The following is a 15806-nucleotide window of genomic DNA, read 5'->3' as shown; positions in this document are numbered from 1 at the left end:
AATTAAAAACTACCCTCGATTTCACCTGGATTTACCCCAAGGTAAATGCTGTTCTACATCTTCACTCCCTGTGCTGTGTTGCAATCAGGGATCAGGATCAGCCATTTGCACTCATTAATGCACCAAGTATCTTTCAGGTCAAAAGAGCCATTTCCACAGCATTTTCTTTAATGACTGCCCTGCGCCATGTGAGATGCTCCTTTCACCAACACCTTCGTCGGCGAGGCCGTGGGGACTGGTCTTGGTATCATGCATGAAGTCGCCAGGATCACCCCATCACCTGCCATATTTCTCCAGGACCTGCTCAGCCGCAGGCGACCTCTCAGTCTTGGGCTCATAGCCATTTAGAAAACAGACCCGTGTAGACACATGTCCCTGCAGAGCCTCCATCAACCCTTTCAGCTGTGACTGGGTTCACCCTCCTCACGGACTGCTCCTGCCTGAGTGGCCCTGGAGAGCCATTCTGTACAAAGCTGGGTGGTCTCTCTGCCCAGACTGGACTGGCAGAGGGTAAAGGCTTGTTGGAGGGGACACAGCAGGCCCCAGAGAGCTGGGGGAGGGGCCTGGTTCCTGGGCGTGTGAAACTGCTCTAGCCACCTTGGGCCAGTGCATGGGGGTGGGGGTCTGCTTTCCTAGCTGACAAAGTGGGCTGCTGGGGCTGGGCACTGAATACAGCACTTGAAGTTGGGCCACCCTAGGTGATGCAGAGCTACTGAGTGCCTCCCCGACACAATTCACAGTTCAGAGGGAGGCAGCCCTCCCAGGAAGACCTGCGGGGGAGGGGAGAGGGTTCCCAGGCCCCCACCCCTAGCTGATGAGGACCAGTCTGAGCAGGCCCTGCCCTCTACCCCGGGCCTCCGCCCTGCCCTTCCAGCACTCTGGGCTGGCTCCCAGGTAGCTCGGGAGCCCAAACCCGTTGGGCCAGTTTTGAGAGAAGGGAGGAGGCTGGTGAAGGATGCACAGCTGGCTCCACGCTGCCCCCGCACTCTCTGCCGCCTAAGCTCTGCGTTTCCCCTGTCCTGCAGCCACTGGCGACCCCATGGTGCGTGCGCCAGGTCTCCTGGTGCCCCTCCTGGGCCTGGTGCTGGCCCTGGGCCTGCCAAAGGTGCCGGCCACGGACTGTGGGTCCCTCGGCCCGGCCGCACGCCTGACCTTCACGCCGGTGGCCCGAGCTCGGTGGCTGGCCCCTCGGGTGCGCCCGCCGGGGCTCCTGGACCATCTGTATGGCACCGTGCGCCACTTCCTCTCCTCAGTGCAGCTCAACCCCTTCCCTGCCGGTGAGTGCACGCTGCCCCAGGAGGGCCTTGGGAGGGACCGGTCCTGGCCAGCACCCTTGTCTCCCTCCGTCTGGGGCGCTTGGAGGACAGGGTTCTCAGCGTTCCCTACCCCCATCTTCCTGCCCCCTACCCATCTTCCTGCCCGGGAGCATCACCAGGAGGCCCCTTCAAGACCTTCTTGTGCAGTCTTGGCTGGCCCCCTCTCTGAGCCTCAGTTTTTCTGTCCTAAAATGGAAATTACATGAGAAGCTCTGAAAGACCTGGCTGACATTTTCTCTGGGTCTAGTGGTGCTGGGGTTGGAAGGACCAGGAAGGCTGCAGGGCCCCTCAGCCTGTCCCTTACCTGTTGAGGGGAAGGGCTGCTGGGCCAGGCTCTTCTGTGCCTTTAACCAGGCTGGTGGCTTCTGCCGCATGGCCCATCTGTAGGGCTGGGAGGAGGGGGAGGCCCGCCACAACTTCCTGTAGCAGGTCTGAGCATGATGGCATGGGGCTCTGGAGACACTGCCTTCTCTGAGGGGGCTGTGGTGGTGGGAGGAGCCCCTCCAGAGAACCTACCATCACCTGGCCACAGGGAGGACACTACCCCCAGCCCTCAGCCTGACTCTTTTTATAGAGCTGGTGAGGACCCTGCTGAATGAGCCGGCCAAGGTGAAGGTGGACGAGGTAAGGCCAGGCAGGGCGAGGAGGGAGTGCAAGGCTGAGCCTGAGGGGCAGAAGTGGGAAGGCCCCCTCAGCTCAGCTTGCCAGGCTGGCTGTGTGCCAGGCTGGCTGTACCCCAGGGTGGGGTCTTGGGCATCCCTTTCCCTCTTCTCTGAGCACCACAGGTCACGGGTGGGGGGGTGGAGGGGGCGAGTTGCAGTGAGCCGTGACCTCCCTGGAGGGCACTTTCCCCATTTTCAAGGTGGTAAACAACAGTGACACGTACCTCCCATGGGTTCAAGGACATACGTGACAGTGCCCGCCATGTGCATCCCTTGCTTCTGGTTGCGCTCTGGTGCCCAGTCAGCCCGTGGGGTCAGCACCGCCCCCCTGCCTTGCCACCCTGTGCAGGTGGTGAGGTACGAGGCAGGCTACGTGGTGTGTGCTGTCATCGCGGGCCTCTACCTCCTGCTGGTGCCCACTGCCGGACTCTGTTTCTATTGTTGCCGTGGCCACCGGCGCTGTGGGGCCCGAGCGAAGATGGAGCACAAGGAGGTGGCCTGTGAGCGTGGCTTGTTCATGACTTTTCTGCTGCTGACCACCCTCGTGCTGCTGTGAGGGGCGCCCAGGTCAGGAGGGAGTGGGGGTGAGGTCAAGGTGCCCATGGGTATACAATAAGTCCCTTCCTCCGCCCCATCCCGCAGGGTTGGCATTGTCTGTGCCTTTGTCACCAACCAGCACGTGCATGAGCAGACGGGCCCTAGTGTTGAGGCTGTGCCTGAGACACTGCTCAGCCTCCAGGGCCTGGTCTCTGATGTCCCCCAGGTGAGCATGCACCCCTATGAGCACCAGGCCCAGGCAGGACAGAGCACCTGAGGGGCCCGGGAAGGCTGGGGAAGGAGTGGGAGTGGGGCTGTCAGGTGACGGGGAAGAGCGGGCCCTCTCTGTCCATGCCCAGGAGCTGCAGGCGGTGGCACAGCAGTTCTCTGTCCCCCAGAAGCGTGTCCTGGAGGACCTGGATGGTGAGGATGGCAGCTGACTGGCTGGTGGGCCACCCCAGGGGCCTCTGCCGAGGCCTGCCTTGAGGAGTCCACCCATCCCTCATTCTGGACTCCCAGGGGTGGGGATTGGGCCCAGCTGGGCAGCCCAGGGGTGGCTCTGCTGTGGGACCCAGGAGCCAGCGCCTACCCTGCAGAGCCCTGTGCTTGACCTGGGGAGGCAGGCTGGACAGGTGGGGAGAGTTCTTGACTGCAGACTGCCCTGTGCCCTCCAGGTGTTGCCACCAGCATTGCGAGCACGATCCACACCCAGCTCAAGAGCACTGTGTACGAGACATTGGCTTCACTGGGCAGCCTGGGCCAGGGTGAGTGGGACCATCTGGGTGGTATCTCTCGGGGGCAGGTTCCACCCTCACTCAGCCCTGGACCTTTTGTGCTACCTCAGCAAGTCCCAGCCCTACCTTGATTCTAGGGGTGCCCTGGGGCCATTTCCATCATAACTACAGACGTTCATGGGGGCAAGTCCCTGTGGATGCGGGAGGGGAGAGGTTCTGCCTCCCAAAGCCTCTGAGGGTGCCGGAGGCAGTGGAGACTGCTCAGAGGTGGCGGATGTCTCAGCCCTGCAGGCCTCCGTGGACCACCTCCGAGCCCTGAACACCACCCTGGTGGAGCTGCGGGAGGGGCAGCGGGACCTGGAGCAGGCTGTCCAGGTGCACCGCGAGCGACTCCGTGACCTGCTGCAGGAGCCGGGCTGCCAGGGCTGCACAGAGACCCTGAGCCAGGCACATGGCCTGGAGCTGGGAGCTGACTTCAGCCAGGTGCAGGCCGGACCCAGGCCCTTGGAGCGAGGGGGCTGCCCTGCCTGTTGCTTCAGGGGTCCCAGGCAGCTGGTGTTTCCCAGGGCAGACCCCACCCCTCTTCACACACCCAGGGCTAATGAGGGTCTTTCTGACAGAGAGATACCCACTTTCCCAGGGCATGCACTGTGCCATGAGCAATAACCTGCCAGGACGGGAAGGCTGTACTGGTTCCCATTTTGCACACTGAGTGTTCAGCGGTTTCTGACCCCATCTTCCCTCGGGAATCCCTCTCAGGCCTTTGTCATTACCCTGCCCCCAACTTCCAGGTGCCCCATGTGGATGATGTCCTGCACCGGCTGGAGGGTGTCCCGGAGGCCAGCTTCTCCAACATGGTCCAGGAGGTGAGCGCCTGCCTTGGTCCACCTGTCTTCTCTCCCAAGTTAAACCCAATGCGGGTCAAATCAGGGCCTCACCTCTCACACTGCATCTGGGTTGGAATATCAAGGTGCCAGTTCTCAAGTACACACAGTCTGGTGGGGGAGGCAGAAGCAAGAGCTAGGACCCTCATGGGTCGGGGAGCTAGGATGGGGAGGGAGCAGCCTGTGTCCATCAGCACTAGTAACCCAGGGCCTGGAAAATGTCCCAGTTGAGGAAACGGTGAGTCAGCCGTGCTAGGTCGCTGGAGCAGAAGGTTCCAGGAGGAAGGAAGTGAACTGAGGCTGCAAGAGGAGGTTGGAACTGGACTTTAGGGAAACAGACTTGGCAGTCCTTTGCAGGATGACTGGGAGAGGTGGGAGGATAGCTGGGAGTCTACTGCAATGGTCTTGGCCAGGTTTTCGAGGAGTTTCATCAAGCTGGGCCCAGAGAGGGGAAAAGAAGCCGGCAACTAAGAGAACAAAGGGGAGCCGGCTGTTTGCTGACTTCCTGAGCTGGGAGCACTAAGCGGGGTGCCCTCCCTGTCGGCCTGGTGACGTTGGGGTCCCCAAGCTGGGACACCCAGGTGGAGAGCAGGAGGCACAGCTGCCTTTGTTCTGGCAGGAGAACAACACTTTCAATGCTCTCCCGCTCCTGGCTCCCTTGCAGATGGCGGACGTGGTCAAAGGTAAGGGCCCACTCAGCCCAGCACCCCCTCCCCACCCCACCAGGAGGCTTGTTGAGCACAGAGAGGGGCTATGGGGGTGGTGAAGGCTGTCCTCTTGCCTGGGCCTAGATGGAGAGCGGGTGCTCTCTGTGGGTCCTAGCTGGTCCTCCTGTCCATCCTTCTCCCTGGGCCCCTGGGGCCTTCTCCAGCCCATAAACCCCTGCTGCTTTGGGCAGAGCTGAAGAAGGCAGTGGCCCAGCAGCCTAGAGGGCTGAAGACACTGGCCAAAGCGTTCCCAGACTGGGAGGCAGACTCTCGCTGGAGCCAGGCACTGAAAAAAGTGGAAAACAGTAGCCGCCCCTACCTGAAGGCGGTGCAGAGATACGAGAAATACAGGTGCTTGGCCCATGGGGGTGGGGGTCAGGTAGGCAACCCAGGCTTTCAGCCGCCCTGGCCAATTCCAGCCCCCATCAGCCTCTGGTTGTACTAAGCCTCAGCCTCCTTTAAGCCAAGATCCCTTACTTCTTGGGCCCCTGTGTCCCCACCTTGGCTATGCATCCTTGAGATCTGAGCCTGGGGCCCATAGGAGCAGGGGGCGCTCAGGAAGCATCTGTACCTACACTTCTAAAGCCCCATCCAGTCTTGGGGTTAGTGCCCCACCCAGCCACTAGGTCCTATGCCAGCCAACCCCTTCCCGGTGACATCCGCAACTTCTCTGTGGCAGGTGGATTGTGGGCTGCATGCTCTGCTCCGTGGTCCTGCTTGTGGTGGTCTGTAACCTGGTAGGCCTCAGCCTGGGCATCTGGGGGCTGTCTGCCCGGGAGGATCCCAGCCCCTCGGAAGCTAAAGGCAGAGCCGGAGCCCGCATCCTCATGATGTAAGAAGGGCTGCGGAGAAGGGCAGGCTCTTCTACCGGGCTGGCAGGTTCTCTCAGCCCACGGACAGCTCCTTGAGCCGCCACAGGGGCAAGTCCTGGGCATCAAGGGAGATGGAGCTCAACTCCTGGCCCTGGCACTGACCTGGTGGGTGTCCCTGGGCAGATTGCTGAGCCATCTGGGCCTCAGTGTCCTCATCTGTGTAAAAGGGTAGGAACGAGAAGAGAAGCTGGCCGCAGTGATCATCCAGCATGCCCCACTGAGCCCGGATGGAGCCTCAGAACCCTCCCTGACCCAGCGTCCATGCAATACCTCCAATAGGAGGTGGCTCCAGAGGTGGAATCCACTTGCCACCCTGGGACCAGAGGTCTCTGAGGCCGGGGCTGCCACATCCCTGTGCAGGCCAGTTACTGTGTCTGGCCCCTGGCGAAAGGGGCGAGTAGGGACTGAAACCCAGCCCAAGTCTTACTCTCAAGTCTCAACCCTGGCACGGGGCCATGTTGCCTCCCGGAGAAGCCACAGACTAGCCACATGGTCCTACTCAGACCCTCTGAGTTGCCGCTCCTGCTGGCAGGTCATAGCTGGCCATGCCATGTGGCCCTGAGCAAAGCAGCTGCCCACCTTCTTCTCTTAGGCCAGGCTCCAAGTAACAGGGTGGGGGTGGGGGTGGATGAGGTGGGGACAGTTAGCGGTTTTGACTCCTGGCCCAGTGCTGGAGTCCTCCAAGTTTCTCATCCCAAGGGGTTCTGCCCCCTGACCATACTGGCCGGAGTGTGGATGGGGACAGAGGTCTCTCCCACCTCACCCTGCTCCTCTGCCTCCCCAGCGGTGTGTGTCTCAGCTTCCTGGTCGCCGCGCCTCTCATCCTACTGGTCTTCTCCACCTTCGTGGTGGGAGGCAATGTGCAGACACTGCTGTGCCAGAGCTGGGAGAGCGGGGAGCTCTATGAGGTGAGCCTGCCCCGCCGGGACCCCAAGGGCTGGAGGGGTTGTGAGCAGAGCAAGGGACTTAGAAGGAAGTGGGGGCTGGAGGGTCACGAGGGAGAGAGGGGCAGGGGAATGATGGAGGCAGCCCAGGGAAGCCAGAAGACCATCAGTGGGTGAGGTGCAAGAAAGAGAGCCCATGAGCCCCTAGGGCAATGCCCAGTCCCAGGGCAGGGAACCCCAGAGGCTGCACCCAGACCTGAGCCCTTGTTCTCCTAACCCCGAGTCTGAAAACTGGGGATCTTGGTTTCCAAAATGTGAGCCCAGACTCTCTGCTGAGACCAGGCTGCCTCCTCCCCGAGATTCACAGGAATGTCCCTGTAGAGAGTGAAGACCCAGGCAGGTTTGAGCTGGAGTCACAGGGGCATGGTCTCTGCTCAGCTAGGGTGACATGGGGCACAGCCCTGGGGCTGGGATGGCTCCAGCCCTCCCCACTCCAGGCCTGTCTCCCTGACCCTCCCCAGTTTGCTGACACCCCGGGAAACTTGCCGCCATCCATGAACTTGTCCCACCTGCTCGGCCTGAAGAACGCCAGCATCTTCCTGGCTTATCAGTGAGTGGGAAGCCTGGGCTCGGGACGGTGCGAGGAGGAGCTGAGGTGTGTGGCCTGTCAGGGTGATGTCAGCACCCACCAGCTGTTCCTTCTCTGTCTCTATGTCCATGTTCCTTCCCAGGCAGTGCAGGAAAGGGGCTGCGCTTTGGAGGGTCCTGCAGCTCAATAACTCCTACGACCTGGAGGCGTACCTGGATATGAGCCAGGTAAGTGGCCTTCCAGAAGGCCGTGGGGCCCCTACTGCAGAACCCCTCCTCTGGTCTTGGCTCTGTGACAGAACCATTTCCTTGAACCTGAGAAGTCTGCCAGAGCAATTGAGGTATCTCAGGGCCTGGCCCAGGGCCAGGAGGTTTCTGGGATATGCGGGTAGACGGATGCATGCCTGGAAGCTATGACCAGCTCTGAGCACTGTGCCCTGAGAAAACCGAACATAGTTAAGGCTGGAACAGGAAAGGCTGGTGACAGTAAGTGAGAGACCAAGTGTGTGTGTGTGTCCCAGACAGGCATTGGTTGGGATGCCGCAGACAGGATGGGGTGACAGTGAAAACGATGGTGACGAAGTTGGGTGCCACTGGGAGAGGGCTCCCACAGGCTTCTTGCTGAGCTCACACAGCCAGTAGGTGGTGGCAGGATTTTGTCCTTTAGCCGCTGAACTTTGGCAGAATGTGGTATATAGAACTGGAGAAATGAGTCCATGCTGGTGAGACAGTTCCAGGACAGAGCTAGTGCATGAGGGGACACACTTGTCGTGCATTCCCTCCACCCCCCAGGTGTGCATTCCCTCCGCTCCCCTCTCCATGCCTAAGGCAGGTGGGGGATGGGTGCCTTGACTCCCAAGGCCCCAGGGAGCCCTTCCCAAGCATATTCTGGGACAGCCCCCTATACACACGCCCCCAAGCACACTGGCTCCTGATTCCGCATCCTTCCCAGAAGCCCTTCCACTCCTCTCAAACCCACCACCCATTCTCATCCCATGGGGCAGCATGGCCAAGCAGTCTAGATGTCAGCCCCAACTCCATGCCTTAAATTGTATGACTGAGAACAGTTTGCACAATGCCTTAGCTGCCTCCTCTTCCAGCGTCTAGCCATGTGAGAAGGCCCACGGAGCAGGTGACATGCACATGCTAGGCCACAGACCCTGCCGTGGGTGAAGGCTGTCCGGGGAGGGCTGCACCAGGGGCCTGAGAGTCATGGCTCTCATGGAGCGGGGTCCCAGCCCTGGTCCTGGGAGGGAAGAGGTCCAGCTCACAGAAGAGTCTGGATAGATAGGGCTTTGGATTCAGGGAGACTAAGCTGTCCTCTGGAGATGATAAAGAACTGATAAGGCAGAGGTAAGTGTGACAAGTGTGCTTCCCAAGGCACCAGGAGAGCTCTGCCCGCCTTCACACATCTCCGTCCCTGTCCATTACTGATGCCTCTCGGAGAACACAAGGCCCCTGTCCCCCTGGGAAAGGCAAGTGCTGGGTGGGGAGGAGCGGGGCTGTGAAACCTTGGGCAGGCGACTACTCCTCTATGGCTGCTTCTTGTTCGTTAAACTCTGGAGCCAAATGCCACGCCCTTTAAATTTCCTCCAGTGATAGTCGCAAAATGCTGAGCATCACTTTTTAAACTGTGGTCTGTCTTGGAAATGTGATTGTGTCCATTCATGCATTCGTTCATTCATTTTTGCATACAACGCACTTGTCCTGTGCCCACCCTATGTGAGCCTCTGCTCGGGACACCAAGGGTTTGGTTAAGAATGGCAGGCACAGGGCTGCTCTCACGGAGCTAATGACAAAGACAAGCGCACACATAAATTGTGCCACAGTGACAGGCGCTCTGAAGGCCTTGGCACAGGTGATGCGATAAAGATGGGCCAGGGACCTGCTTTATACTGGGTGGACGGGCAAGAGTCTGCGTTGCTCTCTAGTAGCCAGACAGGTGCTGGAGTCTCGGTGGGGTGGGGTGGAGAGGGGGACGAGGGGGAAGCAGAGGCCTGCTGGGGGTCTGTCTGGGGCTGGGAGTGTTCAGTGGTGGCCCTGGATACCCAGAAGGCCTGGTGACCGCTTACCAAGTGCAGCAGCTCCAGAGTCCTGGTTCAGTGGCTGGGCATGCCCCCACCCTGTCCTCTCCCTCCCAGTACACAGCCAAGCTAGAGCGGGAGCTGCAGAAGCTGAGAGTGGGAGTGGAGGATCTGGACCTGCTGAGCCCTGCTGGCCGCCGAGACTTGGAGGCCCTGCAGAGCAGTGGACTCGGGAGCATCCACTACCCTGGCTACCTCGCCCAGGTCAGCGGGGCCCTCAGGCCAGACTATGGTGAACGGAGGGGACCACAGAGGAGCTGGGGCAGCCCCTGGCCTTGTTCTGTCTTCCCTCGACTCCCCCACACATCCCTGTGTGGTGTTCCCCAACCATGTGCCCCAGGCCTTTCCTGGTACGCCCCCCAACATCAAAGGACGGTAGTGAATGAGCCCCCACCCATAGCGTATGTCACTATTCATGGTCCTGAACCATGAATAGTTGTGGCCAAATACTGGCAGGAAGTTACCTCTTCCTTGGGCTTCACCAGAGGATACCCCATTTTTTCCTTCTATCCGAATGCAGTGTCTGATGTATGTCACGCTTCAGGTCAAACCCATTGTGGCCGATATGTCCCAACAGACTTATCTGGTATACGGCATTCTTGAAAGTGCTGGGAGTTTGGGGGAGGGGAGCTGGGGTTCACCCCTCATCTCTCCATCTGCCTCCAGATCCAGGAGCCCGTGGTAAAAGCCAACATGGAGAAGCTGGCCCGTGAACTGGAAGGACTGGCTCAGGCCCAAGTAAGAAGGAAGCAGAGACCCCACTGGGCACACAGAAGTCAGGGAGAGGGCTGGCAGTGGGAGAGGTACACTGGGAGGGGGCGGGGGTAAAGGCAAGGGATTGAGGGCCCCTGCCAGTGAGGGCCGGGACCCCCAGCAGGGCTAACTCGGGCTCAGCCACCGATTGCCTGTGTGGCTTTGGGCAAGTCATCAAGCACCTCTGGGCCTCAGTTTCTTCATCTGTAAGGATGGGACAAAGTGACTGGTCTGACGTCACATAGCAGGACAAGCGTTTCCAAGTGTTGATTGCTCATGGGGCCCGCAGGGACAGGTGCCATGAGGACAGCGTGATGGATCAGGTACCGTGACCACTGAGCTCCAGAACCTTAAACTCCACTGGAAAAAATAGCATTTTGGATTTATGGATATTTAGAGTTTAAAAGTTTTTTTCCAGACGTTTTATGGAGCCCGCCACTTCAGCAGATGCCACTGCTGCTCAGACAGGTTCTGTGGCTGACTTGGGGGTGCCTAGCAAACCAGTGGTGGTCCTAGCACTTGGGCGTGGGCCCCCCCAAACTCAGATCAGCCAGAGCTCTGGGAGGCCTCAGTTTTCTGCCTCTGAGCCGGCACTTGTCCATCCCTCAGCATGTCTGGTTGAACAGTTCGGTAAAGGATATGCCAGCAAAGGCTGTCCTATCCCAGGCACAAGCCATTCCATCTCCATGTCCCCTTAGGCCAGTTCTGTGCTGAAGAAGCAGCTGCAGGAGGAGGCCCACGGGCTCAGACACCTCTACCAGGAGAAGGTCCTCCCCCAGCAGAACCTAGTGGTGAGTCTGGAGGCCAGGGGCCCTGCGGCCTGGGGGTAGGGGAGGCAGGAGTGGGAGATAAGAAGAGGCAGGCCCAGAACACTCCCTTCCACTCACCAACCCCATTTCTCCCCCCAGGCCAAGCTCAACATCAGTGTCAGGGCGCTGGCATCCTCAGCACCAAACCTCCAGGTGGCTCCTGGGGATGGGAGGCTCGGGGGAGCAGGTGGCCAATAGAAGGGGGAAGAAGAGGTCCAGCTGGCTTGGGACCTTGCCTACTCTGCCTAGTCCCACTGCAGGGTGGGGTTGGGTGGGAAGAATTGTCGGGGGACGGTGGACAGCAACTTGAGCACCTCTGTCTTTGGCCTCTGCATCCTTAGGGCCAAGCTGAGTCTGTCCTGTGTTATGGTTAGACTGATGACTGAGTGGCTGCTCCCTGACTGAGCAGAACACTGAGTTGAGCCTCTCCCTTTTCCCCCAGCTGGAGACCTCAGGTGTCCTGGACAGGGTCACCCACCTAAAAGGACAGCTGCCTGCATGGGCCAACCATATCCTAAGGAATGTGAGTGGGAGGTGGGGGGATTACCAAGAGCCGGAGGTGGGTCGTGGGGCTAAGGCACGCAGTGCTGGCACCCCAGGCCTTTCCTCCAGCCCTGTCCCCTCACCGGGGCCCCCAGGAAAGGCAGCTCAGCCTGTCCTGGTGGGGCGGGTTGCTGGTTCCTGGGACTCTCACCAGCCCAGGGCTTCCCTCTTTCCTGCAGGAAAGTGAGTGCTTCCTGACCCGGGAGCTGGGCTACTTCTCCCAGTACGTGGCCTGGGTGAAAGAGGAGGTGAGTGGGCACAGACTCTCCTGGCCTCAGAGCCCCTGGCCATCACCCACCCCAGTGCACTAGCGCTGCTCTGCCTCTTCACCCCAGGCCCCCTCAGGGTGCCCCAGGCCTTCAGAATGAAACGCATACCCGGCATCGATGCCTGCTCGCTGGCTGGGCTCTGCCCACTCACCCTCCAGGCAGCTCTTTCTGAGGCCTGAGTGCATGGGGCTGGCTGTGGCTCCAGATCTTGCTGTCTGCACCCGGCCCCCATGCATTTCCTCGCTCTAGCCCCTTGCCCAGCCTGTTCAAGGCCAACCCAGAGCTTGAGCCTACTGCCTCCTGCAGGCCCCAGCCTCTGCAAGCTGGCCGGACGCCACACTAGGCCAGCTTAACCCTGAGTATGTGTGTGCATGTGTGTGTAAGTATGTACATGCACACACATGTGTGGCTGAAAGCACAGCCAGCACACAGTAGGGGCTTAATACCGCCTGGTGCTTGGAATGGAAAGGGTAGGAGCTGAGCCTGTGTCAGGTGTCCCCATGTCTCTATGTTCCTACATCCATGTGTCTGTGTACAGCTGTGTCCCTGAGCTTGTCTGTGTCCCTGTCAACCTTTGTCTCTGACTATGGGGTATGCCCCTGTGCACCTGGGTGGACCTACCTCATGTTGACGCCACAGGTGACTCAGCGCATCGCCACCTGCCAGCCCCTCTCAGGAGCCCTGGACAATGGCCGTGTGATCCTGTGTGATGTAATGGCTGATCCCTGGGTGAGTGCCCCAGCCCATCCCAGCTCATCAGGGCCCATATGAAAGGGGTGCGTGAGTCGGGCATGGGATGAGGGGTGGTGGGGCAGGGCCCCTGCCCCCAGGCCCACTCCCCAGCCCTTCCTCTAAGCTCTAAGAACACTTGCCCACACCCCTTACTGAGTCAGCGAGGGGATGGGGGTGCAGAACAGGTAGGAAGAAAGTGCTGCTCAGACCCAGCGAGCTAACCCCCCGTCCCCTGCTCCAGAACGCCTTCTGGTTCTGCCTGGCATGGTGTACCTTCTTCCTGCTCCCCAGTGTCATCTTTGCTGTCAAGACCTCCAAATACTTCCACTCCATCTGGAAACGCCTCAGGTGAGGGGAATGCCAGGACCATGAGGCGGCAGGCGTAGGAAGCAGGTCTTCAGGCCCCAGGCTGGCCCTAGGTTCTCCTGAGAGCCTCTGGCCAGGGGTTGTGCCAGTGTGGGGAGGAGCACGCAGGCTGAGGAGCCTCAGGGCATCCTTGCTGCAGTATGTCCACCTCTGGAAAGTTTCTCAGGACCCCACCCCGCAAGCTTCTGAGGTGGGAAAATAGTAGCTCCAGGCCAGGGTCTGTGCCATGGTTGCTCACTCCCCATGACACCACAGCTCCAGCAGCTCTGAAGAGACTCAACTCTTCCACATTCCCCGGGTCACCTCCCTGAAGCTGTAGGACCCTCAAGGGTGAGTTCTCCCCTTTAATTTCTGGGTGTCAGGAGGCGGGAGTCTGGGGGGAGGAGGGAGGGGCTGGGATCTGGAGTTTCTGGGGCCCAGGAGGGCAGAAAGCTTCTGAGACTTATGGGGTCTGGGTGTCAGGTCTGGGCCATCAGCAGCAGACCAACAGCTCTGCTCTGCCTCTCCGCCCTCTCCTGTCTCTTTCTGAATCTGAAACAGGGTTTCTGGCAAGAGGTGCTGCCCGGGCTGGCCGCCTTCCCCTTTGACCTGGCCTGGACCAGAGGACTTCTGTCCCTCCTGCCCCCCAGGCTGCTTTCCAGGCCTTGACTGTCCCCCAGTTTCCACTTCCTGCCCCATCTTGCCTGTTCCCTTCCTACCCTGTCTGCTCACAACTCCTTCATTTATTCTCAAAAACACCCTGCAGTGCCGCTGAGCTGAGCCAGCAGGTGCTTCAGGCGTCCATCCCTTTTCCTCCTCGCTCTAACATGTCAGCACCAGGAAGACCCTGCTCTCCACCTGTTGGAACCCCCCTCAGCCCCTTGGGTGGGACAGAGGCCCTGTCCCCACTCTGTCACCACCTGCCCCTACCCCTGCTGTGCCCCACTCTCCTTGCCCTTATTACTCATGCCCTCCCCGCTTGCCCCAGCTTTCATTGTGTCCTTGCCCCAGGCCTTACATTGTCCCCCCAGGAAATCTCTTTCCTCTTTGTCCTTCTTTTACCTTATCCCACTACCTTGCTGGCCCCTAGGGACCTCTCCTGCCTGACCAAACTAATCAGGTAAAGCCACAAAGCAGTCAAGGGGCCACCAGGGCCGGGGCCTTGGCTGACTGCCTCATGGCCTCTGAGCCTATTACTGCCTGGCCTAGATTTCCCGGCGTCCAAGCCTGTCTGAAGGCTGAGCCCCCTGCCTGCACCCTAGGTTGGAAATAGCGCTGCTGCCCCTCATCCTCTCTGAGTGCTGGCTTTCCGGGAAGGAACCTGGGACTTAGGCCTCCCCTCAATTCCCCAGAACGTAGCCCCACCTAGATTCCCCAGGAGGGACCTGGTGGCTACAACAGGATTTTGCACTGTGGCCCTGACTCTTCTCCTGTGCATGGGGCCTGGGTTGTCCCTGCTCCACCCCTGTGCCCTCTCTGCACGTTGGACCCTGCATTCCAGAAAGGGAAAAGGAGGAGGAGCAAGAAGGGATGGACAGACCCCTCAAGCTATGAAAGCACTCACTTCCTAGGCTTTGTCCCTGGGTCCTGTGTGCAGGTGAGTGACAGGTATTTGTTGTGGGGGAGAGGCTGAGGCCGCCTCTGGCCACAGGCATCAGGGGTTTCCCCAGCAACCAGCAGATAAGAGGGGCCGCTCCTGGAGCAGACAGACCTGGGTCTGTGTGTCCCCTCTACTGCTGGTTAGTGTGGGCACCTGGAACTTGTCATGTGGGGCCCCTAGGCCTCAGTTTCTCCATTTATAAAATGGGGAGAAGAGTCATAGCCTCCTCACAAGACTGTGAAAAATGTAACAATGCGTAGAAAGCTCATGGCAGGGGCCTGGCATAAAACACATGCTCAAATGCTGCTGCTTTTTGCTGTGACTGCATTGGGCCAGAGGCAGAGCTGGATCTGGGCAGAAACAGGGAAAAGGGAGAGGGGCCCCGTGCCAGGGAGCCTTAAGATTGCGGTCTGCTGAGTTCAGGAGTGTCTGTTTAATTACGTCTTACAAACCAGCCACAAATTTGTTACCAGGAATTAGGATGGTACGTACATGATGTAGTGTCCCTGTTGCAAGCACTCTCTCACACAAGCATCCCTGAATGTACTACAATCCCCTCTTTTTGGCTTTTCTCCGAGATTTCTTCTCGTTTCTCATCTGTTTGCCCTGTGCAGATAAGCTATAGTGCCCTGCATTTTAAGAATGAAATTGATGGGATGAAAAAACAAAAAAGAAATGATTAAAAAATCATTTCCAGTTCTCTATCAAAATTGTCTGTCTTTGATACAGCTCAGCACACTCGGCACAGTTATTTTAAAGTTCAGTAACTCCCTGATACAGAGCTCCCAAGAGTTTTTCTGTCTGTTGTTCCTCTTGGTTTTCGTCCATTTCATCCTGTCTCCTCGCATACTTAGTGGTGTTTGATCGAGCACTACACGTTATATCTAACACCTATAGAAATAATTTGAGGTGTAGATTGAAGTTATTTTTCCCGATGAGCATTATGTTTACATCTGGCAGGTGGGGGCTTGGGGTCTAGCTTCTGTCTCCCTTCTGGGCCTGAGATGGTTTGCAGTCCCTTGGAGGGCTGATCTGCTTCCAGTCCTTTCGTGTTCTGGGGGCAAAGCTCTCTGGGATTCCTCCCCCAAACATGAAAATCTTGCCAGCACCCCTCCTCTTCTTGATGGGCCTAGTTTTTACCTCCTTAGTCCCAGAGGCTGGGAACAACTCTGCTCAGCAGCTTGCAGTGTCTTCTGGGACCAGCAGGGACCATGGAGAGAAAGTGGCCCCGGGTGCCAGGCACACATCTCTGGGTTCTTTCCTTTCCCCAGTCTTGGCCCTGCGAGTCCTCACTGCCTTGTTTGCTCCCCAACACCCCCAATCAGACTTTAAACTAAATAAATAAATAATAAATAAATATTTTTTGAGCAGCTTTTAAGTTGCCCTCGGCTGGGAATCGAGTCCAGGTGACCTAGTCCACCATGCTCGGAAGGTGTAGTCCTGAAAATTAACCCGACTTCCCCTGTGAAGTAGGAGAAGGCTGCCTC

General features: G+C 58.8%; 1 protein-coding gene across 1 annotated transcript; it reads left to right on the top strand.

Annotated features, from left to right (window-relative positions):
- Nucleotides 1-848: 848 nt before the first annotated feature.
- Nucleotides 849-15645, top strand: PROM2 (prominin 2). The gene is made up of 24 exons (XM_039872575.1): nt 849-1277; nt 1891-1940; nt 2328-2530; nt 2621-2741; nt 2875-2938; nt 3190-3279; nt 3533-3732; nt 4041-4115; nt 4753-4816; nt 5032-5191; nt 5520-5672; nt 6497-6620; nt 7118-7206; nt 7328-7412; nt 9326-9472; nt 9935-10006; nt 10720-10812; nt 10930-10983; nt 11273-11353; nt 11553-11621; nt 12282-12371; nt 12616-12722; nt 12996-13070; nt 13281-15645. The coding sequence occupies exons 1-23, from the start codon at nt 1040-1042 to the stop codon at nt 13057-13059; spliced, it is 2493 nt and encodes an 830-aa protein (XP_039728509.1). The 5' UTR covers nt 849-1039; the 3' UTR covers nt 13060-13070; nt 13281-15645.
- The last annotated feature ends 161 nt before the right edge of the window (nt 15646-15806 follow it).

This window comes from Pteropus medius, unplaced genomic scaffold, assembly GCF_902729225.1.
Source record: "Pteropus medius unplaced genomic scaffold, Ma_sr-lr_union100, whole genome shotgun sequence".
Classification (NCBI taxonomy): domain Eukaryota; kingdom Metazoa; phylum Chordata; class Mammalia; order Chiroptera; family Pteropodidae; genus Pteropus; species Pteropus medius.
Note: the sequence above shows the minus strand (reverse complement) of the source record. Positions and strands in the feature narration are given on the sequence as shown.

Bases quoted from the DNA above. Each gene is read 5' to 3' on its own strand.
- PROM2 (XM_039872575.1), top strand. From the start codon at position 1,040: ATGGTGCGTGCGCCAGGTCTCCTGGTGCCCCTCCTGGGCCTGGTGCTG. The intron at 2,531-2,620 runs GTGAGGGGCGCC...CCCATCCCGCAG, and splicing joins CTGACCACCCTCGTGCTGCT to GGTTGGCATTGTCTGTGCCT. The intron at 12,723-12,995 runs GTGAGGGGAATG...ATGACACCACAG, and splicing joins TCCATCTGGAAACGCCTCAG to CTCCAGCAGCTCTGAAGAGA.